Below are 27,991 nucleotides of genomic sequence, written 5' to 3' on the forward strand. Positions count from 1 at the left end.
AACCACCAAAAAATGAAATCACGTTGAGTTGTTTGTATAATTTAATTAAAATTTCTTTTAATGTACCGTTGAAATATTTGTCATAAATTTCGTTTTTTACAATATAACTTGTATATTTGGTTTTTTCGTGTGCTATCCGTAATTGTATTGATGTTATTTTCAGCATTTTGTTCATCATCGTATTGTTTTCATTTAATTTGGATATAACTAGACAGAGAAAGATTAAGTGCTGTTGGATTTGGTTTAGAGTCGAGTGTACGGTAGCAACACTAATCAACACGTACATTTAACAAATCTTTAGGAATTTCAATACATTTTAGTATAATAATTTATAAAATGGAAATGTAGCATTAAGATGTGTTTGGTATTGTTGAACCTTTGCTTAATAGATTAGCCCCATTTAAAATATGCAACATAACAATTAACAATTTCATAATTCATCTATATTATCCGTTATTTGTTTTGTGATCTCAAAAGCGTTTATTTCTGATAACCTTTGAACGTCACACTCAGTGATACTATTTTCATATATTATTGATATACATATATATATTAAATTGTGTTAACATATTTCATTGAACATATGCACGTACAATATGCTCGGTTTTATGGTAAATTATCCGATGAGGTTGTGGGCGATATACACGGAAATAAAGCTAGGAACTTAATCAGAGCTAAACTAGGGAATGTTGAAACACCATTGTATACTGGAGCGATGCGCACATATAATGTAAGAAGGTGAAATGAGATGGAACTGGCTATGGGACCCCGTTTACTCGTGGGCCTGGGACTCTTGCTGGACGAGCTTGAAGCGCCGAGGTGACTTGATGGATCCCTGGTGTCCGAACAGCGACTTCAACTGTCCATTGTGCGTAAGGACCTTGCGAATATAGCGCGATACGAGGATCTGGGGACGCTGTTGGCGGAAAAATAATATGTTCAATTACATTCCATTGAGAGAGGGAGTTAGTCTGGATCACCCACCGCTTGCCACTCGTTCATGACCTCCTTGGGGGCATTGACCTGATCTCCATTGAGGCGGTTCAGCAGGGCCACACACACCACCGCTGCCTTGATGCCGGCATGGTGGGTCAGGGCCGCGAAGATGGTGCTCTCCATCTCGATGTTGACCACGCCGTTCTCGCGCAGCTTCTCCAGATAGTCCATCTTCTCGTTCTCGCTGAAATCACAGAATGCTCCGTCCAAACGACCCTGGCCCTCGTAGAAATCGTTGGTGCACAGCGTCTTGCCAATAATGGTGTCGTACGGATCATCGGGACTGGCCAGGGACTTGAGCTCACGGGCCAGCTTCTTGTCCAGCTTGGCAGGGCGATGGATGGTCTTGCCGAGAATGGTCTGCAAAACAAGTGAAATGTGACTATGGTCATCTATCTCATTTGAGGTGATATTTTTTAGCCATGACTTACAAACTCATGGGAGTTCCTGAGCTGCCCATCGAGAGCATCTTCGGTGATGATGACGGTGCCGCCGTCGACGCCAATTCCTCCGCAGGTTCCTATCCTGATGAAGACGGGATCCTTGCACTTGGCGTGGTACATCAGCTTGATCATCTCGTGCATCAGGATGCTGACCGAGGGCGTTCCCATCCCATGGCTGACGCACAGCACCGGTCCCACTTTGTACATGGAGTAGCGATATGAGTAGGCGCTGATGTCCTGCAGCTGGGTGCCCGCTGGCAATTTGTAGCCAATCTCGTTCATTATGAAATGGGCAAAATTCTCCATGCGCTTTGGTGTGCCGCCCATGCAAACGAACTGAAATTAAAAAGAGTTCACAGACGAGTTAATTAAGTGAGCTTATAAAAGGGAAATAACCGGCCTTGTGTCTCAGATTTGTAACTATATAATTATTTATATAAAACATACCCTTAATTGTAAATCGCAAATCGAACCAGTACTAGATTAGCGCATTCATATATTTATTGAGTTTATGAATCTGACTAAGCATATAATTAGCTTAATTGGCAACAGCTAATGAACTCGTTTCGATAGTGCCCCACTTGACTTGATAACAATCAAGGTCTAGGTCTGGGTCTAGTCTTTATTTACCCTCCTCAGTCTATGAATAATTCAGGAGACCACTCACCTTAACGTCGCCAAACATCTCCTGCAGGTCGTGGCTCTCGCTGCCCAAGGCCAGGTGATAGAGGATATCCTGGTCCATGAGCTCGATGTTCGAGTTGCGCAATTTGACGGTTCCATCGGAGTACCTGCAATTAAAGCGAACGCAAAACGAATTAATGAGGATTAAATTCTATTCGCTGCCAGCGGGGGCCATAAATTAACGCCCACTGCAGACCAAGAAATGAATGAGTTAATTACTTTCAGTTGTCAGAAGTAAATCACACTTAAAAATGCTCGTTCTCTGATAAAAGATAAGGTTATCTAAGTGATTCCTAGAACAAACCCCCAAAAGTGTAATCAGTTGGTTGGGCAGGAAGAAATTCGTCATCGCTGAAATAATTATTTATTTTTTACGTAATGATGAGCCAAAACATATTATAATGAGCTCATTTTTATGAAATATACGTTAGTTATACACACAATTTTCTCACACAATCGTGAGTAAGCACTATATTTGGGTATTTAATGGCGACAAAATGTCAGCTTCAAATTTCGTCTTTCTAATCAATATTTGAATCAGAATTGATTCGTGTATTAGTGACAATATTTATAGAGACCCCCCATGCGATGTAGGGGGTCTAGAGAGCACAAATACCCCACCAAAATCATTATCAAGTGCGTCAAACGGGGAGTCGGAAAAAACATGTTAGAAGAGTGAGCAAAACAAAAAGCAAAATTTCTATGACACTGGCATAATCAAATGAAAACCCCGTGTAGTCTTGACCTTGATTGATAAGCGCTAAGTGAAAATGTTTCGTAAGCACTCCAGCAAAAATCCGATTGAAGCATAACTCATGATTTGATGAGTTTGGAAACCGGATAGGATGAAAAGTGAGCTGTGAAATGAATACAGGGTAATGGAGTAGGCGTCACACCCACCGTTCTGTGCAAATATTTTGTCAACTGGCGTTATTTGCTCAGATGAAGAGCTGGTTTTGTGCCAACACAGCGATTTGACATCAGACAAACTATAGATTGCAGACTGCAGTGCACAGATGGATTTGGATTTGCAATTGTTTTCATTTCTCAACAGAAAACGGCTGTTATTTGTTGCTGGAACTGAGAAATTTCCAGAGCAACTTTCTCGCTCCAAAAGTAACAACCCCCGGCTTTCTTAAGAAGCAGCTGCAGGACGAAAACCGGTTTCAGCATCCTTACCGCGTTATCCTTTTCACGTACGCATCGTCCGTCTCGTCGTCCTGCAGCGAGGACCTGTGGGCGCAGTCGTAGTGGGCCTTAAAGTCGTGCGTCTGATTATCGGTAATGGTGGGCGGCATGATGTCACCTCTCAAATGCCCTTTCACTCACAAACTCACAAGCCAACTAACAACTAACCGTCGAAGGAGCAGCCAGCGAGCCGAAACAAAACTAGTTACTCGTGTAGACACGTCAACGCTTCGAGCGAGACTGAAAAAATTGCTTGGGTTTCGCCGGCCTTTATATAGGCGGCTTCTGCTGAGCTGTGTAGATAAGACAATCTTCTCGGCGAATCGGAAGTTATGCTGCGCAATTTGATAGTGGAAATGAAAATATATTGCACACTATATGGTCGTGTAATAGATGCCTCTATGGAATTACATACATACATACAGATTTTTATCAGTTCAGAGCGACTTATGATGCATCACTAATCAAGTGCAATTGGCCACGAGCCTTGAGGCGAAATTGCAGCCGAGCATAACGGATTTGCGTAATTCAATTATTGCAATTTCGCTGCTTTATTCGCCGTATGAACAGGATGTTCGATCGGGTCCAAGCAGCCGAATCATTCGTATAACATTTCAACTTTAAATTCATGCAAATTGGCTGGGAATTTTTGGTTTTGTATATTTTAAACGGGTTTTTTAGCTCCCAATTTCGCTACACATTCTTCAACTCTGATATTTGTAAATTAGATGCAAATAAGACCAATTCTGTTTATTTCCAATTTTGCCAACAATTGGCAACCAATCGTATGGAACTAGGCACCCTGTTATCGTAACTGAAAGTTACTCCACAAAAAGAAATATTTCGCCATGGACAAGAATGTGAGCAGCGCAACTACCACTATTGTAGGCCCAGTCAGCACTGCGTCATCCGATGTCGGTGGCTTTAATTTCGAAGTCAGGCCATTAAATATACATAAACAGACGACAGAGAAGGACAAACGAAAGAGGAGCTCAGTGTCCACACTCACACTGGCAAACAGAAAGCGAAACAATCAGCAAAGAAAAGAGCGAACTTAAACAAACAAAAAAAAAAAATAAATAAAAATGGGTAAGGCTATAAGATATCTGGTACCTTATAGATATATTACAATAACGAATTTTAAATTGTTGACATCTAAATTTATTTGTATATTATATATGCATATACATTTATTATATTTACGCATATATAGTACAACGTCTTGTGGTGCTACACTAGTGCAATATACCCGAATACCGCAAAAGTAGGAGGTACTAAAAAAAAGAAAAGAGCAAAAGGCAAAAACAAAGCTTAGTCAAAAGCAGTCTAAAAGGGGGCTCGGCTATGTTGGTAAAGCAATTCACAAGAGGGAAAGAGAGCTGGACAGAGACAGGGAGGCAAGTAATAACAGAGACAGAGAGAGACAGCGCGATTGCAGTAGAAAGAGAGGTTTGCTTCTATGTACGTGACGCGGCTCACAATTTGGTTTTTGAGGTCGCATTTTGGCGGTGAGCAAAGTGCGGCAGCGGTGGAATTCACTCAATGGCCATACTCGTAATTAACTTGGCCGATTCCCCGTAACTACCATTAATGGACTTTGCCAGCTGCAAAGCCAAACAAAAATCGCTGTTTATATAAGCCAAAACTATGCGAGACTTGCTGTGATATTCGTTTGAATGGCCAGTGAAATAAAGAAAACTCATTAACCAAGACAAATCACGAAAAGAGTGGTTCAGTATCGATATTCAAGTTTGTTTTCGTCATATCATCGCTGTAGTGCTTCTTGAGGTACCCTTTGTAATTTGAGATGAGTACGCAATCGTGGCCATTTCAAGTCGTTTCTTTGGGTCATTCCACTTGGTTGGTTACCATGGGTAAGCTTGACTGTCACTGGCAGCAACAAATGTCACTGTCATGAATTTAGTCTTTGCTTTGTGAGCTCAAGCACTTGATCTATTTATGAGTGACCCGGTACGTCTTAGGATGTTGCAAGCTAGAAACAATTTCTATCCCAACTAACGTAAGATCTGTCTCATTTTTCTTACAGTGAAAGTTCATAAATCCAGAATCGATTTCAATGTTTGGCAACTTCTTCGAAACGAGCGAAAGCTTTTCCAGCTTAGAGAGTATTTAGCATTAGTCACGTCACACGGCAAACCATTAATCAGAGAGCTTTAAATGGATATCCTTTAAGACTGTGAAGCCCATTTCAACCGTACCTTTCGCTCATTCCCCAACAAAAGGGGGGAAATGGAATTGCATTTACCCGGACAAAGCTATTGGGCTCTTCTGCAGGTCCCAGATAAGATAAGGTCGGGTAATTACTGAGGGCCACTGGAGGTGAAGGTCAGGCGGAAGGTCATGCCAAGTCCAGCAATGAGACGAGAAATGCAAATGAAGCTGTGGACAATGCAGATGGCTTATGAAGAGGGATTACTCAGCGCACCCGAAAATAAATGAGAAATCGGGTGAAGAAAGCAAAAGTCAGGGCCAGTTGAATGGGCCAAGTCGTGTCGTCATCCCAAATTGCATTACTCACGCACCACTGGCCGCGAACCTAGGATCGCACCCACTCCTTTTTGGGTGTAGGCGTATTGGCAATATGGCCCTTCAACTGGCTGGTGGCATATGCCATGGGCCCGCCCGAATCGATAATTGGCTCTTTATTGTTCGCCGGCTTTGAACTTGCGACTACTGTGCGTATGAGCAATGCCAGAATGGAGCAACACCACCCACTCCGAGGCGCAAAGTCACTGAATGCCTGTAGAGATAATAGAACGCCCCCGTTGGCTTGTTACCCATTTATATTCGCACTTTGCCAGCAGGGAATGTGCAAGATACTGTGTCTGATCTATCCTATTTATAGGTTTCAGTTGTGGCTGACATAATAATTCTGATAGCTGAATGAGAAAGTAATTAAAGGAAAGGAAAGCGGGTAGCCGCTATTATGCGATTATGTCTAAACCAATTAATAACGATTTGTGTCATTGGGAAAAGGAAGAATTACTAATTTATTGAGGAAGACGAATCAGATTACAGATTAAACGCATTTCACGTTATTTGTATTAGTTTTTAGTCTAAACACAGTGACTTGAATTAAATTCTTATATATTAAATTTGGTTTTTATATCCTCGTATTTAGAGAAATAATCTACATTATACTTTTAGGCGGAACCCTTCTTACTCATATGTAGATACTCTTGTAGCTAGATTCTACATATGATTTTCCTCTGGCTGTAAACAAATTGGCAATCCACCTTGCTAGTGCAAATTTCTGTAACACCCGCATTACCAACTTTTCTACCCCCCAACAATTGTTGGCATATTGTTAGTCAGCTGAGAAGTTTAGTCACAAAAGTTTTTATTTATAGCCCCAGCATTGTTTGTGCTCTTCCCCCCCCCCCCCCCCCAGACCCCCCCCCTCACCCCTAAACTTGCAGGCGAGTAAAACAAAAACTTGGAATTAAGTCAGCCCAAGTTGGGGCCATGCTGTTAATTTCAGCCAGAAAGTTAGTTGCGTGGTGTGGCGGTACTTGTACTTACTCGTCGAGCTCCTCCTCGGAGAGGGAGGCACTGTTTCCGGTGAGCAGCAGCGACATCTTGCGGTGGGAGTCTGCAAACAGAAAGCGAGGTGAGGGTGAGAGATTGAAACGTAAATGGAATTTTAATAGCGGGTAATTCCAATGTGAAAAGTGGCAGCATCTTTGGCAAAGGCCATGCTAAGTCCATTTAAATGCGTGCCACATTCGGAGGCCTAAACAAGCTTTGCCGTAGGCTGCAAAAAGGGGCAAAAGCAGGGAAAAAGGGACTACACAGAAAGAAATCTATTAAAATTCATGAAAAAAGTGTAATTGAAAATGAAAGCCACATTTAAATGTCTACTAATCCCACAAATTGTATAAGTTAAGATGTATATATATATTCATTTTATAGAAAACTGAATGCGTTTTTGTATGTGTACAGCGGAAAAGCGGAAAGTGCGCACAAAGCATTTTGACAGCTTTTAATTAAAAAACGTCAGGGAAACGTCACGTGCCAACATCAATGCGAGGGTTCGTGTGTGCTGAAACTTGGGGGATCGTTTGGGGGACTCCTTGGAGTCCTTGAAATGTTTGCAAACCCAGCCGGACCGGCCAAATGTTTGAGCTTTTCATTCTGCGGAGGCTTATCCGCTGGCACTTTTCGCATTATTTTGGCCCCAAGATGGGGCACGTTGCGCCAACATGAAATGCCTGCGCCTAAAAGTTGAGCTATATTGTGCACCGAAAGTATCTTTCTGTGTTGGGATTAGTTGTTGTTGTTCGCTGGGCGAAAGTTCAAGGCCAGCCACAATTAGCTTGACCAGGCAGCCAGCCACTCAAAAGCGCTGAAGGGTAGGGCAAATGCGGAGTCCTCAATTTGTCCACTTTGTTTATACTTGTTTTCCAGCAGTGTTTACTCGGCTTCTGGCTATGCCTTGAATTTGAAATTTGGAGAAAGGAAAGCAGATGGAACTGTTTCATACTTTTCGGGACTCAGAGGCATCAGGGGATTATATTAAGAGAATTATTGAAAGCTTCTTGGAAAAACAATTATAGGCAGGATATTGCAAAGGTATTTTCTGGAGTTTAGCAATTTTCGGGGGTGGAACTCAAACGAGTATGAACTTTAAAAGATATTACACGTGATTTATGGGAAGAAACTTAAGAAACTTAAGTTCAATTATACTCTTTGTAATAACTAACTAACGGACTAATTGGGAATGAAGGACTTTAAAAGTATCTTTCTAAGCTAATTTAGAGTTTTGCGTCTCCACATCATGAATCATCCCTCCATTGACAACGAAGATAATCCATTTTAGTGTCTGCACAGCTTGTTGACCCATTAAAGTGGATATAGCCTTGAAAGCGTTTGCTGAACCATTCCATTGAACAACAAGCCAATGAATGCAGATTGAGCCAGCTGATGTAGACAGAATAGGAGGTACATAATGAATATAGGGGTAGTAAAGGGAGAAGGGTTGATACAATTACTGTGTTCCCTATTCTCCCGATAACTTTTTTCAATTATATCAAGAACCCTCGTTGGCCAGCAGATGTTTTCAAGACAGTGCAGCAGTCGCATCAGCTGGCTCGTGTGTATCCTGCGACACAGGATAAGACCAAGAATCGAGCTATTGATTTTCTCCGCAGACAGCATTAACAGAGAAAGTTTTTCGTCTCACACACACCGTACTTGGCATATTTATTGTTGCTGTCGTTTTTCCCGCTCCACTGACTTACGTAAAGAGTTCTAGGTGTTGTGTTGTTGCCTCTTGGCTGCAATTTGCCTGATATGCACCAAATAAAGAAAGTCGCAGCACTATTATATCGCGTTGCCTTGTCACGATTTTCTTGTTGGTATTTCGATTGCTGAATTGCTTTGTTTATCTGCAGGCACGTGAAGCAAACAGGAACGCTTTCTTCCTCTTCTCCACACTCTCTCTTCCGATACTAAATCGCAATGGCAAACGGACAGCAGAGCGACGAACAGAGCTGCGCGAGGTTTCAAAACCAACTGACTGAAGGGGAGTCCCACACAGCGAAATGGCTCGACTTTACTCGGCCGAAAAAAATCGCTCACTCTCTCGTTTTTTACTCGACGCTCTGAAGGAGGAAGCGGCGAATCACAGACTCACTCGGATTTGAACTCGGCCAAGTTTCGCCAGTGTCCAGGGGTTATTTAATTATACGCCCCACAGCTAAGCAAGCAAGGCCAATAAAAACTGTTTATAATTTCTTGGAAATCTCACTCGAACGGGAGTGTAGGATAGATGAGAGGGTGTATTTGGGCTAGGTAATGGTTTTCTGTGCAACAGCTGCTGCGCAGACCATTTTACACGCGCTGCGCCTCCGTCTCCTAATTACTTGGCCTACAGGACATGAGCTGACCATTAAAGCTGAATTAAATTATTTTTTAATGTGCACTTAAGAACCTTAAAGGTGTTGAAAACTGAAATACATGGTAACTCTCCACTTGTCGTATACGCAACCTGAGTGATGAGGGGGTGGACGTTGAGCATACGCCATGTGTGTCACATTATAACTGCCACACACACACCAAGTCGGTATTTGTTTATTCATTTTATTCCGTTTTATGGGGGTCGTAAAGCGTTTCCCATTCGAGCGGATTGAGGAATTTATTGAGCAGAAATGTAAAGGATTTTCTTAATGGAAATGCTGCTGAATACATTAGAATGATTTTCTCGAGTTGAAGGGTGCGTAAATTCATTTAAGTGTGTCAAAATAAACAGCGTAGTGTTTTTGGATTTTTGTTTAAATCAATATAAAATATTGTTCTTTTTAGCGGAAACAATGTGATGCTTATTTCTCACATTCCCAATGGGTAATGTTTTATACGTGTTTACCAGAAATACTTTTTGTTTAGATTTTTAGAAGCAATATCTTTTCAATGCCAAGGCATGTATGAGTTCAACTAGATGAAAACACTGTAAACAAGCCAATGAATTCTGTAAATTTTCCCTTCAGATGAGATAACATCAGTCCGGTGGTTTTAATTAAATGTAATCAATAGGCGGCTTGACTTTAACTTGACATTGACATTCAAATAAATTTTCCCTGCTCTCTATCGCTTAATTTCTAAGCTTTCACATACAGCCTTATGTATATATACATATATATACACATTCATGCCCCAAAACATCGCCATGGTTGACTGCGGCCCAGACGGAGATAATAAGTCCAACATGACACGACACCGACATGGGCAGTAAATTCGAATTACGAGTTACGGTGGGCGGATTGGGCCCTCCCCCAGCGAAGAAGAGGAAGAGCGAGTGGTGCCAGTAAAACGGTGACTAAACGGTTCGCCTTCATGCATTTTCGACAATCGAGCGGCGGCTCCGCTTTGAAGGAGCTAAAAAACGTCAATTTACTCAAGTGACAAGAAAGAAATCCTCATAGACATGGCCTGAAATTTCCATTCCACTGCATAATAATAATCATCAGTATTTTATGCCGCGAATCACATCGCTTTATATCTCATGGGGCACGCAATTGACAAGACATCGCTCATACGCAACGTTGGCTCAACAGTTGAGAACCCGGCATATGGTGGATTTAGGGATAAGGACCCAGCCCAGCCATTAGGAATTTTAATATCTGGCGCGTGTCAAGCACTACGAAAATAAAAGGGTCAATCACATTTAGCTTAGGCAAAGGGATGTTTGGAAAACTTAAGTTCCGAGCTGGTATGTCATATTGAAACCACATATAAACCAACTTCAAGCTATAACATGTTAATTTTGAGCGACAATTGAGGGACATCAAGGTATACAATCGAATATATCATTTAAAATTTCAGTTTGTTGGACAGACAAGCAGAGAAATATACTATATTTTCATTTGTTGAATCGATATTATTATTTTTAGTGTGCTCCTTATTCACTGGTTCCCTGCAGGATATTTCTCTCAAGAGCCACCCACACAGACGCTCATTTCGTTGATCTGTTTGACAAATAACTACTGATGTTTCCCCACCTCGTTGACACGACACTTTGGATGAATTTTCCATTTCCATTTCCACTTTGCAGGCAGGAAAATGTGACGAAGTCGCATCTGTTGTTGACCATTTCCGCAGCGAATGTCAACAAAGCCTACCAAGAAATGAGACAAGCGTGTTTTGGGGAGGAGGAACTTGCGGCTGCAGGCAGGATACCACCACGCCCACATTCCAGCACGCAAAAGCGGAAACGCCGCCCCTGGATTTCCGCCCCCTGGACTGAGTGCTCGTTACGTAAGCGCACAGCTCTCTCTTCTCTTCTCTGCTCTTTGGGAGAAACAAATTTTCTGCATCGCAGTGCGTTGAACTTGGCCCAATTCAACGCAGCTTTGAGTGAGTTTCTCCCGTTGAGCGTTTGGGCCACCTTGCTCATTGGGCCCACCCCTGACTCCTGCCGGGAGGGAGGCGTCAAACTAAGCGCTAGCGTTAATCTCCTCCAGCGCTTATGATGATTATGGCGTTCGGGCACGACTGGCACTGTGGGTACAAGTCGCTAAATGGTTAAAAAATAAAATATTTTTTAAACAAGAAACTTATGACAAAATCAGAAACACCATTTACATAATAATCTACAAAAATTTATTGCTGCATGCGATATTTGTTAGTATAGATCTGAAATAGAACAAATTATTGCCTAAAAGTAGTGAATCAACCAAAATAAAAAGTAATAGACAAATAAAATTCAACATACGCCACATTAAATGGAAAACACCATCATACAAATTCCTATCCTTAACCTAAGCAGCCCTCACCCATTGCGCCACCTTTTGTGGCCAGTAAGGATGCCTGTGGTAAGCCGAGAGCCTTCGCTAATGATATCCCAACCGCGAGTGTCGCTCATTAATTTGGTTTGGTGAAAGGCGGGAAATGAAACTCAAGACGCGCTTTCGTTTTACTTTTGTTGTTTTAAAGATCATATTTACTTCAATCACAGCACAGAATACAGAGAATATTATCTAATGGTTTACTTGTCGCTCGAAAGGAAACTTTAAGGAAAAACTATTTCCATATGAGTGTGAAGTGTGCGTAGAGGAAGAAGCATGTTGGGTGTGATGTGTTTCAATATGTTTTTGGTGGCTGGCGAGGATAAAAGTCGAGAAGGATAAGCTGCAGAGAAAGTCGAGCTAGTGCGGAAAAGAAGTGAAAATTTCAAAGAAGCAGTTTTCTTATGTGTAGGGTTTTATCCATATAGACTTGTATAATTGTTGACATGTATGTATAGAGGATTACTCTTTTTTTGTTATTTTGTGGGCATTTTTCACGCTAGTTTAAAGTTTAACACACAGCTAACATTTAGAGTATTGTTTATACGCCTTGAGGGCAATAATGCAATTACGTTTGTATATAGGTTGATGTATACTTATTACGATGCTAGTTACAATTGTTGACTGGTTGTTAGTTCTACAGTAAGATCAGGTTGTTGAAATGTTTGTCTCGTAGTGGTACAGTGGTTTTGAGTGGAGGTCGAGTCACGTCGAGTCGTTCATGATTGTTGCGAGTTGCAAAGAAAGGCATTAAGAGCTAACCAAGGACTTTCAAACATTTAAACTTAGATTACATTATTACAGCTAAACATAATCTCAATGGAGGTTTTGTAATTAAATAACGTTGTGCTATTAAAGCATGTAGAATGGTAAAATAAAATTATCCTTAATAGCAGCAGTGTTGAGCACATGTATAACTCCTCCACCATCTCCTTCTCCTTTTGTAATCTTGTAATCTTTTGTTCCAGTTTGGATTCGATTCTGATTAGGAAACGCGATTGTAAGAATTAAAATTCAGCCTTCGTCCCTTTGACTAAAATGTTTCACTTCCTTGTTGTAGTTTCAGCCTGTTCAATATAAATAATCGTGCGGAAAGACGGCGCGTGCGGGCAGGTAGCAAGGATCATGTTGGTTGCGATAGCGACGCGCCAGGAAAACAGCCAGGACCTGTGGAAGGAAAGATCAATTAAACAGTGCTCAGCAGAGATTCAAGAATTTAAATGAAATGAATGAACTCAAACTAGTATTTAAACAATTCTCACCCTTGGTCTCTTGTTGGTTTTTTGCTTAGTCAAAGAGTAGGCAGTCAGGTGTTAGTACAATTTTTGTCAAAAGTGTTAAAGAAAGTGTGAAATATATTTCTTAGCTGATTGCTTGCTTTTTGGGTTAAACGCTTTGCTCTCTCCTTCTATATATATCTATAATATGTATATATGTCTAAAGTTGTATATCAATTACGAACTAACACATTACGTACATAGTTCTGCGGCAATGTGATTTAATATATATGTATGTATATATGTATCTGTAGATGGTATAAATATAAAGGATGCTTGTATATGTATGGTATGTCGGCCCCAAGGGCCATGAAATCATTCATCGCAACATTAATCATTTAGCAGAGGCAGAGCAGATATACATGCACTAATGAATTTTCGAATGTTTCTGTATCTGGAAAATGTTTATCTCTCTCTCGACTAGCTTCTAATTTAGAGAAAAGCGCTGGGCAAGCCCCGCGGATCCTTTTGATTGCGATAGCGAACTGTTAGCCAGACGCCGACGAACTAAGTGCAGCATGTGGGGATTGGTTTGATAGGAAATTGGATTACTTAAATCAGATATACATTAATCTGCACATTACCTCAGTGAAGCTGAAGAAGATGCCCAGACCGCCGCACAACTTGAAGGCATAGTCGATCTTGTCCTCCAGTAGGGGTCCACAGGGTTCGCAACGACAGTCCGGCTCGGAGGAGTGGGCACAGCACTGTTGATTGATCAGCTCGCATGAGGGCTCATTGGGCGGGGGAACCACGGAAGTAGTGCTCGGTGCGGTGGCATTGAATCCACAGCACTTCAGGCTGTCCTGCACCTGTTTGCGCAAGTCCGTGGGCACCGTCATCCATCCTTGCTCGGCGAACTGCTGCTGCTGCTCGGAGTTGACGGCCAAGCAGGAACTGGCGATGGAGAACTGGATCAGGAACAGCATGAACAGAATGATCATGTACTGAAGCCGCAGAGAGTCTAAAGGTTAAGGCTAAACCGGGCAGTGCTTCTACAAAATATAACATTTGCTTTCCCATGTTTCCACTGGGGGTCACGTTGTGATACCCTCCAGCTGACGTCATGGAAGCACAACAAGCGAGGCGGCAGCTACAGCCACTGAGGCCCACTCATAATTTCAGTCATTATGGGCCCGCTTTCACTGCGGAAGTGGGTACTTGTCTAAGTACGCTAATTGTTCCACATGCCACGACCTTCGTGGTGGGCCACAACAGCGGTCAGAAGAATAGCAGCGCTAGGATATGAAAAAGGTCCTGCAATGAAGCTATTTAGTGCTTTTAACTTTAAAGAAATGATTGTTAGCAGATCTCTGATTTAAACTTATTTGATGGTGATTTGATGCTGTAGGTCCCTGATTTCATTATCTTTATACTTTGAACTGTTAACTATCACTTAAAGAACCAATTGATAATTTAATGCTATAATCTTGCGCTGCTATTCTATTGACCACGACTGTAGCTGCCTGCTATGTACATATGTGCGCTTGTAAATTGATAGGCTTTGTGGCAAAAGGATACGAAGAAGAGCATCACTTGGTGGTGCTTGACGGCTCCGGCCAGTCCCAGCATGGAAATGCATATGAGGATGACACCGCAGGCCAGGATCCCGCCCACAATCGGCAGGTTGGTCACGATGGAGGCGGCACGCGCGTACACGCCCACTCCAATCAGCAGGAATCCAATCATCTGGGGGTCGCTCGCACACACACACACAGGCAAAGCAAAAAGAAAGAAAGAAAGGAGGCAAATGAAAAAGGACTCAAGGATTCTCGTCTTGAGGGCAGCAACAACAAATGGCCGAAAGGTATGTATACGCACACACACACGTGCAGATTGCACCTGGCACCGCAAAGGAAAATCAATACATATTTATGTACCGAAATGATACAAAATCAAATTATTCATTTTCCATTGTGGTTCTTGTTGTTGCTGCTGCGGCCGTTTATTATTGTTGCTGCTTTTGCCTTTGCACAACTGTTGTTGTTTTTCCTTTCATGTTGTTTGTGTTTGCGCTTACCACATACAAAATGTTGAGCGCAATTAGCGCGTTTTTCGAGCAGGTGAAACCGCCACACATGATTTATGTTTGTTTATTTTTACTGGCTGCTAAAGAATCTGCTTAAAACGAATTTAGCTAATTGAATTTATTCCGTCTACAGAAGTTTTCACTTTCAATATAGATATCGATTTCGATATCGATACGTTGTCCAGTAACTAAATGGATTGATTTCCTTCGGGGTTATCGGAATATTTGAAATCGCATTAAAACTTTAAAGTAAGCTCAAAAGACACAAAAACTAAATAATTTGTTGATAAATGAAATTAATTTTCTTTAAATTATGTCCTAATGCTTAGTATAACTAGCAATTGTTTTAGACAGACAGCAGTAGTAACGCACATATGAGTCTTATCGATAAGATTTTCGTTTGCCTCTATGTTAAGGCGGGTTTTTCAAATAGTTGAGTAACAATTTAAAACGCTGTGTTTTAAAATACTTTTATTAAATCAATCTTGAGACTTCAAGCAAACAATATTATTTTAATGAAAACCTTAATGTCAAGTCACTTTGAATGAGAATCAACAGGCTTCCAGTGACTGAAGAGAATACTTTATTGACCAGCGAGGTATTCAGTTCCAGGAGGCCCAGTGGCATAAGTTTGTAGTCGATGGTAATTACCTGCAGCCAGAAAGCATTCACCACCTGCTTGAAACGGGCATCGGCGTGCTGCAGATCGAATCTCTGCAGGAGTTCTCCAGTTCTCCTGGTCTGCAATAGGTCATACTAAGTATTTTAGAATTTTCAAGATATGACTATCACCTCCATGAGAATTTCGTTACTTATCCGAGCCACCATGACGAGTTCCAGGAAGGGAACAGCCAGAAATACGACCAAGACAATGGCCAGAAAGAGATCGAAAGGCTCCCCGTTGATGTAGTGATCCGCAATGGCCAAATACTGATTGTAGCATCCCATGGTGATGCCGAGAAGGTTCATCATCATTGATAGCACCATGGACCAATCTGTGAACCGAAGGTAATTCTTTGAGCGGCAGGCAGTGACGCCATATTTCCTGGTTAACTCATCCAGAAGATCGGCTAACTCGCAGAAGCGACGCATCCGGTAGTAGGGCTTATGGAGATTCATCTGGACAGGTGACTGCAGCATATTGGCCTCCTTGACAATGCCGTGCAACTTTTGATTCACCGCGGCAATTATCAAATTTGCAATTACCAGGCCGCCGAAGAAGCAATTATTTATCTGGTTCGACACAATCAGTGGCAACATGGTCTTCGTGGTCGTCACACTCGTCCACTGACTTTCCGGATGGGAGCGTCTTTGATATAGAATAAGGGTTATATAGGCGATAAAGGGACAGAACACGATCTTGAGCAAGCTATAGATAAATGCCCGCCACATAATCATCGCCGAAATGTCCAGCGAATCAAGGACCTTAAAAAGAGGCACACTATTTTGAAAACGAATTATCTGCAGTGTTTTTTCCCACTGTGTCACATAGTTGAACAGGCAAACGCAGACATTCATATAGCAATATATTCCAATTGTATCTCGTAGACTGATCTGGCCAGTGGAAATTTCTTTATAAATATTCCATATGTAGAACAGTGCAAAGAACGTGGCCACAAATAAACTATAGATAGTGACTGCTTTGGAAAACACAAACTTCTTGCGCCTGAAGGAAAAACGGCCGAGATAAACGCCGTAAAGAATGTTAAGAAAAATTGTCCCGTAAACACAAGTCGTAACCAGTTGGGTATGGAGTTTTTCTCGCCGGACACGAACGGGAAGGCTTCGCTGCCAAATGGAGCGGAGTCGACGTGTCTGCCTTCGCAGGAATCGCATGGTACTGAGGATGAATTGGGGATGAATTCGAGCTAGCCACTTTGGCTAAATGGCCTCTTAATTACCAAGCTTCTTATCGGCGATTAAATAATGTATAAGACAAATGAATCACAGAAGTATTATGTTAAAAACACAGACATGTCGGTAAAGCGAATTTCACTTGAAAATTATAGTGTTTGATATATGATATTTTTAAAACGTTAGATTTTTGTATTGAATACCTTGACTAAGTTTATAATTATAATGAATATAACTAGTAATGTTTTCAAAAAAAAACCTCAAAGATTTTATTTGCATGAAACTCGATCAAAGAACGCTTTCTTAGCTGTAATGTTAAACAATTTGATAATTCGCACTATTTGAAATCAACGACTGGTTCGTGGTTCACTGTGAACCAGTTCATTGCAGTCAAAGTTGAACCTGCCATCACGGCCGCGAACCGGAACCACAGTCAGCGAACGGAACCTGAACAGAACTGGAGACGCGACGCAAATGGAAAAGAAAACATAAACGCTGAAAGCTGGAAAAATGCGCTGTAAATCGCCAGCCGTTGGATTGCAAGTGCAAAAGCGCGTTGCCGAGTGTGGCCGTGAATAAATCGCAATGGAATAAGTTTGGGAAATTGCGACAAACAGCAGCGCAAAGCGACGGAACCCACACACGCCCCCGCACCACCCCCCGCGCTCCAAGCAGGCGTTGCTAAATAATTTCTCCGGGGCGCTCCGCTGGACAAAAAGTGTTTTTTTTTCTTTGGTTTTTATTCGTTGGCGTGCGCGTATAAATAAATAGCCGAAAGAGCCAGAGAAAATACAAGGCAGAGAAAATAAATCGGAGAAAAATCAGTACAAATCAGCGAATAGAAAGTGTATACCGCCTGCACTTGTGCCTGTATGTGCGTGAGTGCGAGTGAGCGAGTGTGTGTGATGTGTGTTTGTGTGCGGGACGGAGAACACAAGGTGCAAAATGTTTACAAAAAAATCGCATGCCGATGTGAAGAAATCCACGGCCAAGTTGCAGGACTCCAAGAAGGATTCCGCCTCCCGACTGCGGCACCTACGCATGATATTGGGTGAGTTGAACCTTAGATATTCATCTCCAGATCCTAACATATGCTAAGCTAGGCATATTTTGAAAACCCTTTTCGAAAATAACTATTTTCCAACCACTCGCCGTTGGTTTGCCCATTGAAACCAAGGTCTCGCGTTGGCGGTTCTGTTGACTGTTAATTATTTCATAATTTATTTGCATTCATAGCAATAACAATGAAACTGGTTGGCTTTATTTTTTATGCACATACTTTTTTTTCGGCTCGGTGGGCGTCGTTCGCACCATTTTCGTTCCACGGTGGCTCGCTCTCAATGACGTTCTGCCCACAGGCAGCCAAACAACAGCGAAAAGTAGTTCCACAGTGCTGGCCATTTCCTGTTGGGCGCCAAAGAACATCCACATATGCGATGTACCCCACATAAGCCCCCCATTCTTCCCGTAGAAAAACATTAATTTATGCAAAAACGGAAAAAAGATTACAGAAAAACATCTACACATGCTCCGCTATGTGGCAAGCGAAAATGTGTGAAACACGTTAAATGATAAAGAAGCGAACAAGTGGAGCTACAGTGTGGACTCGCTAGCGCGGACACAATTTACAATAATAATCAGCTTGCTTTATTTGTTTATTTTTTGCTTATATCCGTAGGTATTACACATTGAAAGCCGTGACTAAACTTAGCTTATTCATTTATAAATGAATCAAATCTCTAAACAGAATATATGTATGTTTTTACATCTTAAATAAATACACCCTTCAGTAGTCAAAACAACATGCACGGAATTCTTCTTCTTTAATAAAACATGATTGCAACTTTTGATTCAGCTTACAGAATTTGGCCTGTATAAGCGAACAATGCACAGCAAGTACGGGTTTCGATATGAGCAATCTCCCACCTTCGCCACCTTTTTTCAGTGGCTTTCTTTTTGTGTCACCTCAGCTAACGATTTCCAACAGGTGCCCCCCGCTACAGTAAACTACAAATACACCTGGCTGCCACCCTGCGGGGCACCATTGTTGTTTCCTATTGTTGTTGCTGCCCGGTTGCTATTGTCCCTTGGCAAATTACACGCATTAGACATTCTTCCCAATGGCTGCGTTACAAATTGTTGTTTTCTAACCCTTACAATAGGAAAATAACACCGAAAAAAGCTTTTTCTTTTCTGTAATAAAAAGTTATCGATACTCATATCGTTTAATGGTTTTAAAATATAATTAAACCACTTTAAGAAGCTGCTCATAAATAGTTGTTACTTTAGCTTCACAATTATGATAAATGACTATTCATACTCTACAGTATCATATATGAATACAAATAGTTTAATATTTGCTGAAATATTTTTTAAAACCTATCGTTTTAGAATATTTATCTAGAACTTCAGTTCCATTTAATCGAAATTGACTTTTCTCTAGTTTTGTTTTTTTTTCTGTGCAATGGTATTCGTCTTCGCTCTGTGCGTTTTGGCCTTCTGTTGAAACCGGTTTCAAAGGTTTCTTACTCTGTTTTACCTCTTTGTTTAGCTTTCTTCTGTTTTGCAGTGTGTTTCGCTGATGACAGCAAGCCGGCAATGGCAGTGAACCCCCCAACTACCCAACCCCCCACCTACTTCTCTGATTCATCACAAATCGCTGAGCACCCATCATAACGTGTTCTTTTCGTAACTTGACTTTTAATAGCTTTCTGGCCTCCAATTTACTTGTTGGTATTGTGCATATCGTCATGCGTGGTTTGCTACATGGATAAGTTGGGAAACCATCGCCATCGTCTGGTTAGGATTTCTCGATCTTATCAATAGTGACAAGCATAGGTGCTGTGTTCGATGTTGCGTCACTATCTTGGTTGTTGCCCCCTGGCGCCACTTTCTTATCACTGGTTTACAGGGAAAAACTAAGTCTACAATTTGGTAATATTTCAGTTTAATTAGTTTCTTATCTATGTAACGACGGCCTTTCAAGTTAATTACTTACGAATATCAGGTGTATTTCAAAGAGAATGGAATCCGTTTTGTCGATAGCCCTCCTCTCTAAATATTAACCCAATATATGCAACTCTTATCTAATTGTTGACCTATTTATATATATATTTCAGATAATGTGGAGCTAGAAGAATCGAAGTGCCTGTTCGAGACCAACTACAGTCATGTCTACTTCATACTCTACGACACCTTTATTCAAGCCGAGGCGAATCTAAAGCAAAAAGGTAAATTAAGCTATTCTGCGATTACCCCAGATCAGAATATTTAATGTGAATCCAGTACTTTTGTACTCTAGCAAAGCTGTTTTTCTCAGCTTATTTATTTTCTGCTTAAAAAGAACTTAGATCAATGCCGAAATGTGATGGTTTTATGTGTCTTATGTTGATATTTTTTCATTTTGGTAGGTAAATATAGTAATTGGCTAAAAAACAGAGTATCTGCACTTCGTTGACTCGTAGAATACATTATTGTTTTTCGGCCCATTTAATTTTGGTTAATTTGCGCGTATCTTTTGAGACCTTTTAAGTTCTAGCAATTAAACAAAACCAACGGCGACGACGTTAAATCTTGTGCCTTGTTTGGGTTTCGGTAATCTTTATGCTTTGTCCCATTTTTGGTAGAGCTAGTTATAAAAAAAACACACGTGATATTCTAAATTGAACTCCTCATCTATTTCTATTTTACCCCCTTTTCTCTCTCTATTTTTGTAAATCCCCTAACTGGCAGAACTTCCGTTTCACATTGGTAAGTTTATGTGGTTTCTTATTGACTTGAATTGACCATCGAACTGCATCCGCTTCCTCCCCGCGACTTTGCTTTTGAGCTCTGTCTACCATACCCTCATGTGCCCACGTCCCATGGTCTTTCTTCTTGCGCTTGAAATCTCAGAATCGAATACGAATTGCACCATATGCACATCTCTCTCCTTCTCTCTCTCTGCATCTTGTGCTTGTCCAGACATTTCGATTGCATCCCAATTAGCAAGCAGGAATCTCTAAGTGGCTAATGGAGTCTTTTCACCTATAGAGCTCTTTTAATTTATTAAAACAGTGCACAAGGCGCATCGCGAGGAACTGGACGGTTCACTATGGCTGCTGGAGAAGATCCTGTGCCTTCTGCCGGAGTTGTTGGCTCGTCGGTGGCAATGCCATTCCCTAAGTCGCATCATGGCCAAGCTACTGCATCTGGGCAACTCGCCCAAGCTGCGACGCGAAGGTGTCAGGTTGGTAAATCTCTTAAGTACAATCCGAAACGAAACCTAATCAAATTATCTTTCCTCAGATACTTCTTACTGTGGTATCAGACACTAGGCGAAAATGCACCAGGCTACGTGCACGCCATGTACGCGGACCTCATCCCTGGCCTTATTGTACCCCAGAAAGGTGTGGTCGGTCCGGATACAGAGTTCAGTGCCTCGGACTTCCTCACTCATCCAAACATGAAGGCGGACGGCGGGATGGCCTCCGTTTTTCACGACAACGCATTCTCGCACCCCGTGCAGAGTTCGGAGGTAGTTGCCCTGTTGCCACCTTCATCCAGCGAAAAATCAGCGCCACCGGATCCACGGGATGGCCTGGAGGTACTGCTAAACAACATGGTGCACACGACGGCCTGCCTGAGATGGCGGGATAATCGGGCCCAAAAGGATCATCGGGCATTTGCCTTCCTGCTGCAGCGATTTATGGATGTTTTCCTGCCAGTATTTTCGCCCAACTTCGATGTCAGTTGCTCTATCTACAATCCGCGATTGGACTTGCCCGTCATGCGATCCATAAACAAAAAGGAGGAGGTAATGGCCTCTTGCGTTGTGGTCCTCATCAACTGGGTGTCACGTTTCACACACGAGCGGTTGCTGAGCCACCGATTGGACTGTACCTTACACATCGAGGACGTGGACCAAGTGCGTCTACACGGCTATCAGCAGGGTCTAACTGTACGGGATGTGTTATATGTTAACCGCGAGAACATCAACTTTGTGCACGAGGTGTATCGTCAGGCGTTTTTGCTTAACTTCACTTCGAAGCCGCAAATAGAAGCAATTCGCACAGCAATCGCAGTTTATCGCGACTGGATGACAGGCGAGACGCCTCCACCGTTTCTATTGGAGCCAAACGATGATCCACCGCCTCCATCAAATGCGGGTGGAACTCCCAGGAGTCAACGACTTCGCACACCATCTTATGTGGGCGCTATTGCAGGCTCCAAGGATCAGTTGGTACTTAGAGCTGGCCGGCAAAATGTGTTACAGGTAAGTGAACTTTTGTATGCCGACTGTATTTTCTATTTAATGTTTTCTATTTTTCAAGGTCTTTGTGACCAATGCGGCCAACGTATTCCTGGTGAACACGGCCAACCTGAACATCTGCTTTCCCACCCGGTCGCGAAGTTATCGCTCCACGCCACTGGAGGAGCAGACGGAGATCTGCAAGAAGGTGCTGAATGTGTACCGCACGATGGTTATGAACACGGAAATGGACACGCGCACCTGGGAGCAACTGTTAATGGTTTTACTGCAGGTGACCTCAATTGTGTTGCACCAAAACCAGCATACATTGCCAAGTGGCACCAGCAAGAGTGCCACTTTGGGCGGAATCCTAGGGTCTGCTATATTCCAAACACTCATTGTCACATGGATACGGGCGCACACCAAAGTGCCTGTCAACGTGCTGCTGTGGGAGAAGTTTTTGACTGTCCTGCAATCTTTGACGCACCGGGAGGAGCTCATTATTGAATGGAATAAGACGATTCAAACTCTGACTCGTGTGTTCTCGAGATACACTTACGGCATAAACTTGCTGGATCTACCTTTGGATCGAGTGGCTGAAAGTCGAGCGGAAAAGAGACGTCGCATTGGCAGCGTCTGGCAGGGACCGGGATCAAGCAGCGCTGCTAATGGAGGAAGTGCTGTTTCTGCTGCAATTAGCCAGAACAGACAGCGGGAATCTCTGGCGGAGTCGAGTAGCAGTCGCTCGGAGGAGACTTCGTCGCAGGTGCCTCTTCCAAATCACCCTCGACCTCATCACCAGCACACGCAATCACAGGGAGGAACTGGCCATGGAACACGACCGATACCTTTAACTCCCATGCTAAGTAGAAGCTACAGCGAAGGAAGCCTGGCTTCAGCGGCTCGGAGTTCGAGGATACGACGTCGACGGGCGGCCACTCCAAAGCCTAAGGCGCTACAGCCGTCACAACTCGCAGAGAATCGCACTAACCCGCAAGACTTGCGGCGCGCCATGTCCCTTGATTCGTTGGCGCGAAAAGGTGATGCAGAGGAAACGGACAGCTACCAGGAAGGAGACAATGAAAGTGGAGCGGGCTCGAGGAGTCCGTCACCCACCGCCAGCAGTGGAATTGAAGGGGGCTCGATCAAGGATGCCCAACTGCAGATTGATGCGAGTTTGGATGATGCGAATTCTGGTAGTTATGGAAGTGGCAGTAACTCAGGCAGTGTTTCCGGACGTCGCTGTATTATTCTAGGAGGCTCAGCAGAGGGCTGGCATCCAGATTCAACCTCAATCATGTGGAAACGCATGCTTGGTGCTCTAGGCGATGTTAATCGCATTCCCAAAGCGGATTTACACGCCCAGGTGTTTATGCATCTGCTAGAAATGACGCAAAATCTCATTAAGATCAAGCAGAACCAAGGAATATCCACGGATAATCAAAGCACGCAACCGATACCTACTTTGGTGCCGCCCATTGGAATCGTGGCTCCATGGTGTTACGGATCCCTTTCTCTGGATCGATCCTTCAAGAAGGGCAAACTCTGGGCCCTTCAATTGCTCTGTTCGCTTGCGATTCAAGGTGCTGTGAACATGCAACAGCTGCCCCTGTTCTATCATGCTCTCCACCAGTTGCTGACTGGCGAGGATCGGGACTTGATTTATGCAATTCTCAAGCACTTAGAAGGCCCTAGGCTCCTAAGTTTGCTTTTGCCAGGACACACCCTGTTGCTGTTGGACTTGGTCCATGCAAGTGCTATACTGCTGACTTCTCTGGAGGTCTCTAGGAGCACACCAAGAGCGGAGGTTGCGGCTCTCCTGGGATCGCTGCTTTGCTATCCGTCCTCGTTGCTGACACGCTCCGTCCTGCAGCCCACGCCGCAGAAGTTTGAGCTTATGGAGTGTTCGGACTTGCAAGACCACATCCTAAACATTGTGCTGCGGTGCGCCAGGCGAGAGCCTTCAGCCAAGGCACGATGCATTGCACTCTCTCAGCTCGGACAGTGGCTGCTAATGCGCCTTTCTCAGCCATTAACGGCTTCGAATTCCGGTAGGGCTAACCTCTTTCAACAGGCGGTGCCGCATCACAAGGATGTGCATCCGAAGGAGACCAGTGTCTACAATCCGCGCATAAAGGAGGTGCTACAAGTGCTGCTCCAGGCGTTGCAGTTTAAGCATCACACCATTGCCATTGTAGCTGTGGATTCATTAAAGTTGTGCGCCGAGCGTGGACGCCAACTGGCGGCTATTGAAAGAGTTCCCCAGCTAATCATCACTGCCATCTGCAAAGCTTTGGAAATCCAAAGCGTAACCAAGCCTAAGGATTCCGACAAAGTGGTGCTGACTTCTTTGATGTTGTGCTTGGGCGAATTCTGTATGGCTATTCCGGCTCCTATTATGCTGACGCCCTTCAACGAACAAGGTGATACGTTAGTGCTCCAGGTGCTCAGGGTACTGTTGCAAGTAGCTTCCGGTGCTCCACGTCATGAGAGAGTGAAACTGACGGCCGACGATGACTTTGATATGCACATCGCACACGACGATCTTCAAGGCGATGGACGTCTGCCGGAAGCCACCTATCAGACCTCCGAGACCATCCAGAAGTGCATTACAGCCATTAAGCTGTGTGCCAAAGCAGTGTCCATGCATTTGGTTACCCACATCGGTCACTTTCCGATGGGAATTGGAGCATCTCGCTTGAGTTCGATGGTCGAGGAGCAGGATGACATTGGAAATGCCTCCTATGGTGGTCAAGTGGAGACGAGACGCGATTCTGTGGATCTTCCTTCTGTTGTAAATGCCCAAAATATGCAGCTATTCATGCTAAACTCTGGTCTGGTAGCCAGTTTTATTGAGCTGCCTACATTAAAACTTCCTGGTGGAGGTATAACCGCTGGCTTGGTTACAGCCGATAAGCAAGTTCGGGTCCTAATGAGGGATCTCAATGGAAAAGCTTGCTGGGATGCTTCTATCTTGTATTCAGAACCGCGCAAGGCGGAGGAACCACTAAAAACCACACCAAAGATTCAACACAGCCAACGGTTGGATTCCATGGCGTCCTCCATGGTGACACATGAGCTGCAAGCTCCTCGACACACTTTGCGACACCGACCGGCGGGAGTGCTGCCATTGGCCAAGGACATGGCACCGGATCTGGATCAATTGGACGATATGCTGGCCTATATTGGACACACCAGTCCAGAGTGTGTGGCTCCCACTGTAAGCCAGCTGAATGCTCCAACGACCAGTCCTCTAAGTGGAAACCAAGAAGCTCAGGCCATTTCGGTAATTCTGAATCAACGCCTTTTGGAGCAGGAGTTCGTGACCCACTCGACTCAGGCTCCATCGCCGGCATTGCGACACGCCAGCTCGAACTCCTCACTGCAGCAACCGGATCAGAGGTCACTGCACTCCGCAACAGCATCGTTTGATTCCCTGCCCACCCGCACAGAGATGCCATTCCAATATTGCCGACTGCTCTTTTCACATTTGGGACTAGCAGGCTGGGAGCGACGGTCTAGGACGCACTTGCTTCAGAGGAGCGAAAAGCTCATGAGGGAACTGCGAAACGTTGATCTCCAAAAATGCCGGGAAACCCACAAAATGGCGGTTATTTATGTGGCCGCCGGGCAGGAGGACAAGGGAAGCATCCTTAGGAATACGAGTGGAAGCAGCACCTACGAGATGTTTGTTTCTGCCTTGGGTTGGGAGATCGATCTGGAGACGCACAACGGCTTCTTGGGCGGATTGCCACGCCAAGGATGCGGAGCTACAGCTCCCTATTACGCTACCCCCTTTCTCGAGGTGGTTTACCATGTGGCCACCAGGATGCCCTCGGACTCTTCGGAGGCTATGCTACTGAAGACGCGACATCTTGGCAACGACGAGGTTCACATTGTGTGGAGCGAACACAATCGGGATTACAGACGTGACATATTGCCCACTGAGTTTTGCGATGTGCTGATTGTGGTTTATCCGCTGCGGAATGGTTTGTTCCGGGTGACTGTGAACAGGAAGCCTGAAGTTCCATGGTTTGGACCATTGGCCAACGAGAGCGTGATAAGTGGCGCCTGCTTGGCCACTCTTATTCGGGCAACCGCAATCAATGCCAGTCGAACGAAGCGCGCCGCCCTGCCTCTCTACCAACAATTGTAAGTGGAACTTATATTTTATTTTATTCTATATGCTGTGTGACTTTTATGTTCTTTTCTGCAGCTACGAGGAGCGCAACCGGTCGTTGGATAGCGTATCATGTCGGTACAAGGAGAGCACCACCTTCGAAGACTTCGCCAGCCGCATCTACAATCCCATGCCGCTGTGTACGCTGGGCACGCTAAGGGAGTCCAATGCTAGCAGCTCGGCCGCACCTCTGGCTTCTGCATTGCTGGATCACAATCGTGCCTCCGTCAAAGGTAAGCTGAACTGATGGCTTGTGGAGAGCATTACTAACATTTCTATTGATCCAGGTTGGGTACAAGCCTCGATTGATTCGGGGCCCATAATGGGGATTGCGCCATCGGCTTCAGCTGGATCCACCGCGGCTATGGAGGCAGCCACCGGAATGACCTCCGCCTCGCCGCGTGGCCCCCGAAAACTGGGTGCTCCGTTCAAGAGCGTGACCAAGAAGCATTCGCTGCAGCATATCGCCGTCGGAGGCGGAGCAGGAGCTGGCGGTGACACGCCGCCCGAGAGCCCAACATTGCCGCAGCGACGCTTCAAATAAAACGTGTCACTTTCCTCCGATTCCTGGTACTACCTGCACCCATTCCCTTCCCCACCAATCGGGCCGCGGGCCAAGCCAGGCCCGAAAAGATGCAGAGAGTTCTAATGCAAACGAAAAGTATTGCGAAACACGTTTCCTCCTATATTAGTTGTTGTAATTTATTTCGGTTTCCAGCTTAGTCTATCAGTGTATTTACTATTTATTTCTACGGCTCCCAGTCGAAGGCTTCTCTCTACTACTATCCGCTCTATTTAATTTCCCATATAACACTGTGTTTTAATGCTTTGCGAATTTTACCTAGTTACAATGATATCTTTTTACGTATTTATTTAAAAGTCCGCTCGCTTGCGATGCGGCTGTATTTTGCGTCCACTCAAACACTAATTTGAAATTATGTTATCTATGCAATCAATTATGTTAATTCATTCGATCTATTGTAAGAATATTTAGTTAATGAGCTTTAAGCATTCGAGTGCAAATTGATTATCAGCTAGCTGAACAATTGCTTTTTACGCATTTACTCAGTTTTAATCACTGTGCTGCGCTGTTTATCCAAAGCAATCTGTTATTCAATATTATAAATATATTTCTTTCCTTTTATGTCACATTTTACGCTTGGCCACAAGACGCAAATTCAAAGAATTCGAAAATCGTTTTAAGTGTCACGCACAAAATGCAAGAATAATCAAAATTCGAACATAGAAACTTGCTCTGCCCATTCAAAGCAACACATCAACTACTAGTATTATGTAATCGAGCTATATGTATAGGTAGCCTAGTTGTAAGCATTCTCTACTATTCAAAACCCTATCAACTGTCGATGGCAATCGTCACTAGGAGTGTGAGTCTTAGAAAGGAAAACAAAACAACAGAGTAACTAAAATTGTTCAAACAATCGCCTTTTATTTGTGTGTAAAAATGAAATTGTTACAAGATGATTTATTAACCAGTATAGGGATGTTCTTCATTTGTATTTCACTGCGAATTGTTTCAACGAATTGATCAAATTGATAGATTTATATTTATATATATTTACACCGAGATATGTTAATTTTGTATTTATGTAAAATGGGCAACTGAAAGTTAATTGCAATGCCTTTTTGTTGCACAAATGTTTTATGAAATCTGTAGTCTAATTAACACAATTAACTTTAAGCGAGTAAACATTTTTGTATAAAAAAAAAAACATACACAAATAAAACCCAATAAATTGAAAAGCAAATTAATGCTATGTGAAATTTGTAACTAACACCAAGTAACGCA

The 27,991-nt window shown here is 43.4% G+C and overlaps 4 protein-coding genes across 7 annotated transcripts; 1 reads left to right on the plus strand and 3 right to left on the minus strand.

Annotated features, from left to right (window-relative positions):
* Positions 1-35: 35 nt before the first annotated feature.
* On the minus strand, positions 36-8,846 carry LOC6617103 (uridine phosphorylase 1). Of its 2 annotated transcripts, XM_002041394.2 has the most exons (6): positions 8,573-8,846; positions 6,855-6,924; positions 2,107-2,230; positions 1,428-1,775; positions 985-1,356; positions 36-916 (listed from the first exon to the last, which is right to left on the minus strand). In XM_002041394.2, the coding sequence occupies exons 2-6, from the start codon at positions 6,908-6,910 to the stop codon at positions 773-775; spliced, it is 1,044 nt and encodes a 347-aa protein (XP_002041430.1). In that variant the 5' UTR covers positions 6,911-6,924; positions 8,573-8,846; the 3' UTR covers positions 36-772. The 2 variants fall into 2 exon arrangements, with proteins under 2 accessions (XP_002041430.1, XP_032577470.1); XM_032721579.1 differs by lacking the exons at positions 6,855-6,924; positions 8,573-8,846 and adding an exon at positions 3,303-3,549.
* Positions 8,847-11,735: 2,889 nt separating this feature from the next.
* LOC6617104 (tetraspanin-13) lies at positions 11,736-15,081 on the minus strand. 2 transcript variants are annotated; one of them, XM_032721748.1, is made up of 4 exons: positions 14,912-15,079; positions 14,413-14,580; positions 13,476-13,838; positions 11,736-12,781 (listed from the first exon to the last, which is right to left on the minus strand). In XM_032721748.1, the coding sequence occupies exons 1-4, from the start codon at positions 14,969-14,971 to the stop codon at positions 12,686-12,688; spliced, it is 687 nt and encodes a 228-aa protein (XP_032577639.1). In that variant the 5' UTR covers positions 14,972-15,079; the 3' UTR covers positions 11,736-12,685. The 2 variants fall into 2 exon arrangements, with proteins under 2 accessions (XP_032577639.1, XP_032577640.1); XM_032721749.1 differs by lacking the exon at positions 11,736-12,781 and adding an exon at positions 12,952-13,398 and having other exon boundaries at positions 14,912-15,081.
* A 339-nt stretch (positions 15,082-15,420) lies between these two features.
* LOC6617105 (putative gustatory receptor 97a) lies at positions 15,421-16,844 on the minus strand. The gene is made up of 2 exons (XM_002041396.2): positions 15,713-16,844; positions 15,421-15,661 (listed from the first exon to the last, which is right to left on the minus strand). The coding sequence occupies exons 1-2, from the start codon at positions 16,754-16,756 to the stop codon at positions 15,428-15,430; spliced, it is 1,278 nt and encodes a 425-aa protein (XP_002041432.2). The 5' UTR covers positions 16,757-16,844; the 3' UTR covers positions 15,421-15,427.
* A 361-nt stretch (positions 16,845-17,205) lies between these two features.
* LOC6617106 (probable Rho GTPase-activating protein CG5521) lies at positions 17,206-27,977 on the plus strand. 2 transcript variants are annotated; one of them, XM_032723289.1, is made up of 8 exons: positions 17,206-17,825; positions 19,894-20,004; positions 20,507-20,524; positions 20,831-21,002; positions 21,062-22,028; positions 22,087-26,156; positions 26,221-26,417; positions 26,472-27,977. In XM_032723289.1, the coding sequence occupies exons 1-8, from the start codon at positions 17,720-17,722 to the stop codon at positions 26,726-26,728; spliced, it is 5,898 nt and encodes a 1,965-aa protein (XP_032579180.1). In that variant the 5' UTR covers positions 17,206-17,719; the 3' UTR covers positions 26,729-27,977. The 2 variants fall into 2 exon arrangements, with proteins under 2 accessions (XP_032579180.1, XP_002041433.1); XM_002041397.2 differs by lacking the exon at positions 20,507-20,524.
* Positions 27,978-27,991: the final 14 nt, after the last annotated feature.

Source organism: Drosophila sechellia, chromosome 3R, assembly GCF_004382195.2.
Source record: "Drosophila sechellia strain sech25 chromosome 3R, ASM438219v1, whole genome shotgun sequence".
In the NCBI taxonomy this organism is placed as follows: domain Eukaryota; kingdom Metazoa; phylum Arthropoda; class Insecta; order Diptera; family Drosophilidae; genus Drosophila; species Drosophila sechellia.

Excerpts from the sequence above, each read along its gene's own strand:
- LOC6617104 (XM_032721748.1), bottom strand. The coding sequence starts at position 14,971 with ATGTGTGGCGGTTTCACCTGCTCGAAAAACGCGCTAATTGCGCTCAAC. Across the intron at positions 14,581-14,911 it reads CGCTCAACATTTTGTATGTG|ATGATTGGATTCCTGCTGAT; the intron begins GTAAGCGCAAAC and ends AGCGACCCCCAG. Across the intron at positions 12,782-13,475 it reads TCTTCTTCAGCTTCACTGAG|GTCCTGGCTGTTTTCCTGGC; the intron begins GTAATGTGCAGA and ends TTCCTTCCACAG.
- LOC6617105 (XM_002041396.2), bottom strand. The coding sequence starts at position 16,756 with ATGCGATTCCTGCGAAGGCAGACACGTCGACTCCGCTCCATTTGGCAG. Across the intron at positions 15,662-15,712 it reads GTAACGAAATTCTCATGGAG|ACCAGGAGAACTGGAGAACT; the intron begins GTGATAGTCATA and ends GACCTATTGCAG.
- LOC6617103 (XM_032721579.1), bottom strand. The coding sequence starts at position 3,421 with ATGCCGCCCACCATTACCGATAATCAGACGCACGACTTTAAGGCCCAC. Across the intron at positions 2,231-3,302 it reads TACGTGAAAAGGATAACGCG|GTACTCCGATGGAACCGTCA; the intron begins GTAAGGATGCTG and ends CTTTAATTGCAG. Across the intron at positions 917-984 it reads TCATGAACGAGTGGCAAGCG|CGTCCCCAGATCCTCGTATC; the intron begins GTGGGTGATCCA and ends TTCCGCCAACAG.
- LOC6617106 (XM_032723289.1), top strand. The coding sequence starts at position 17,720 with ATGTTTACAAAAAAATCGCATGCCGATGTGAAGAAATCCACGGCCAAG. Across the intron at positions 22,029-22,086 it reads GCCGGCAAAATGTGTTACAG|GTCTTTGTGACCAATGCGGC; the intron begins GTAAGTGAACTT and ends CTATTTTTCAAG. Across the intron at positions 26,157-26,220 it reads CTGCCTCTCTACCAACAATT|CTACGAGGAGCGCAACCGGT; the intron begins GTAAGTGGAACT and ends TCTTTTCTGCAG.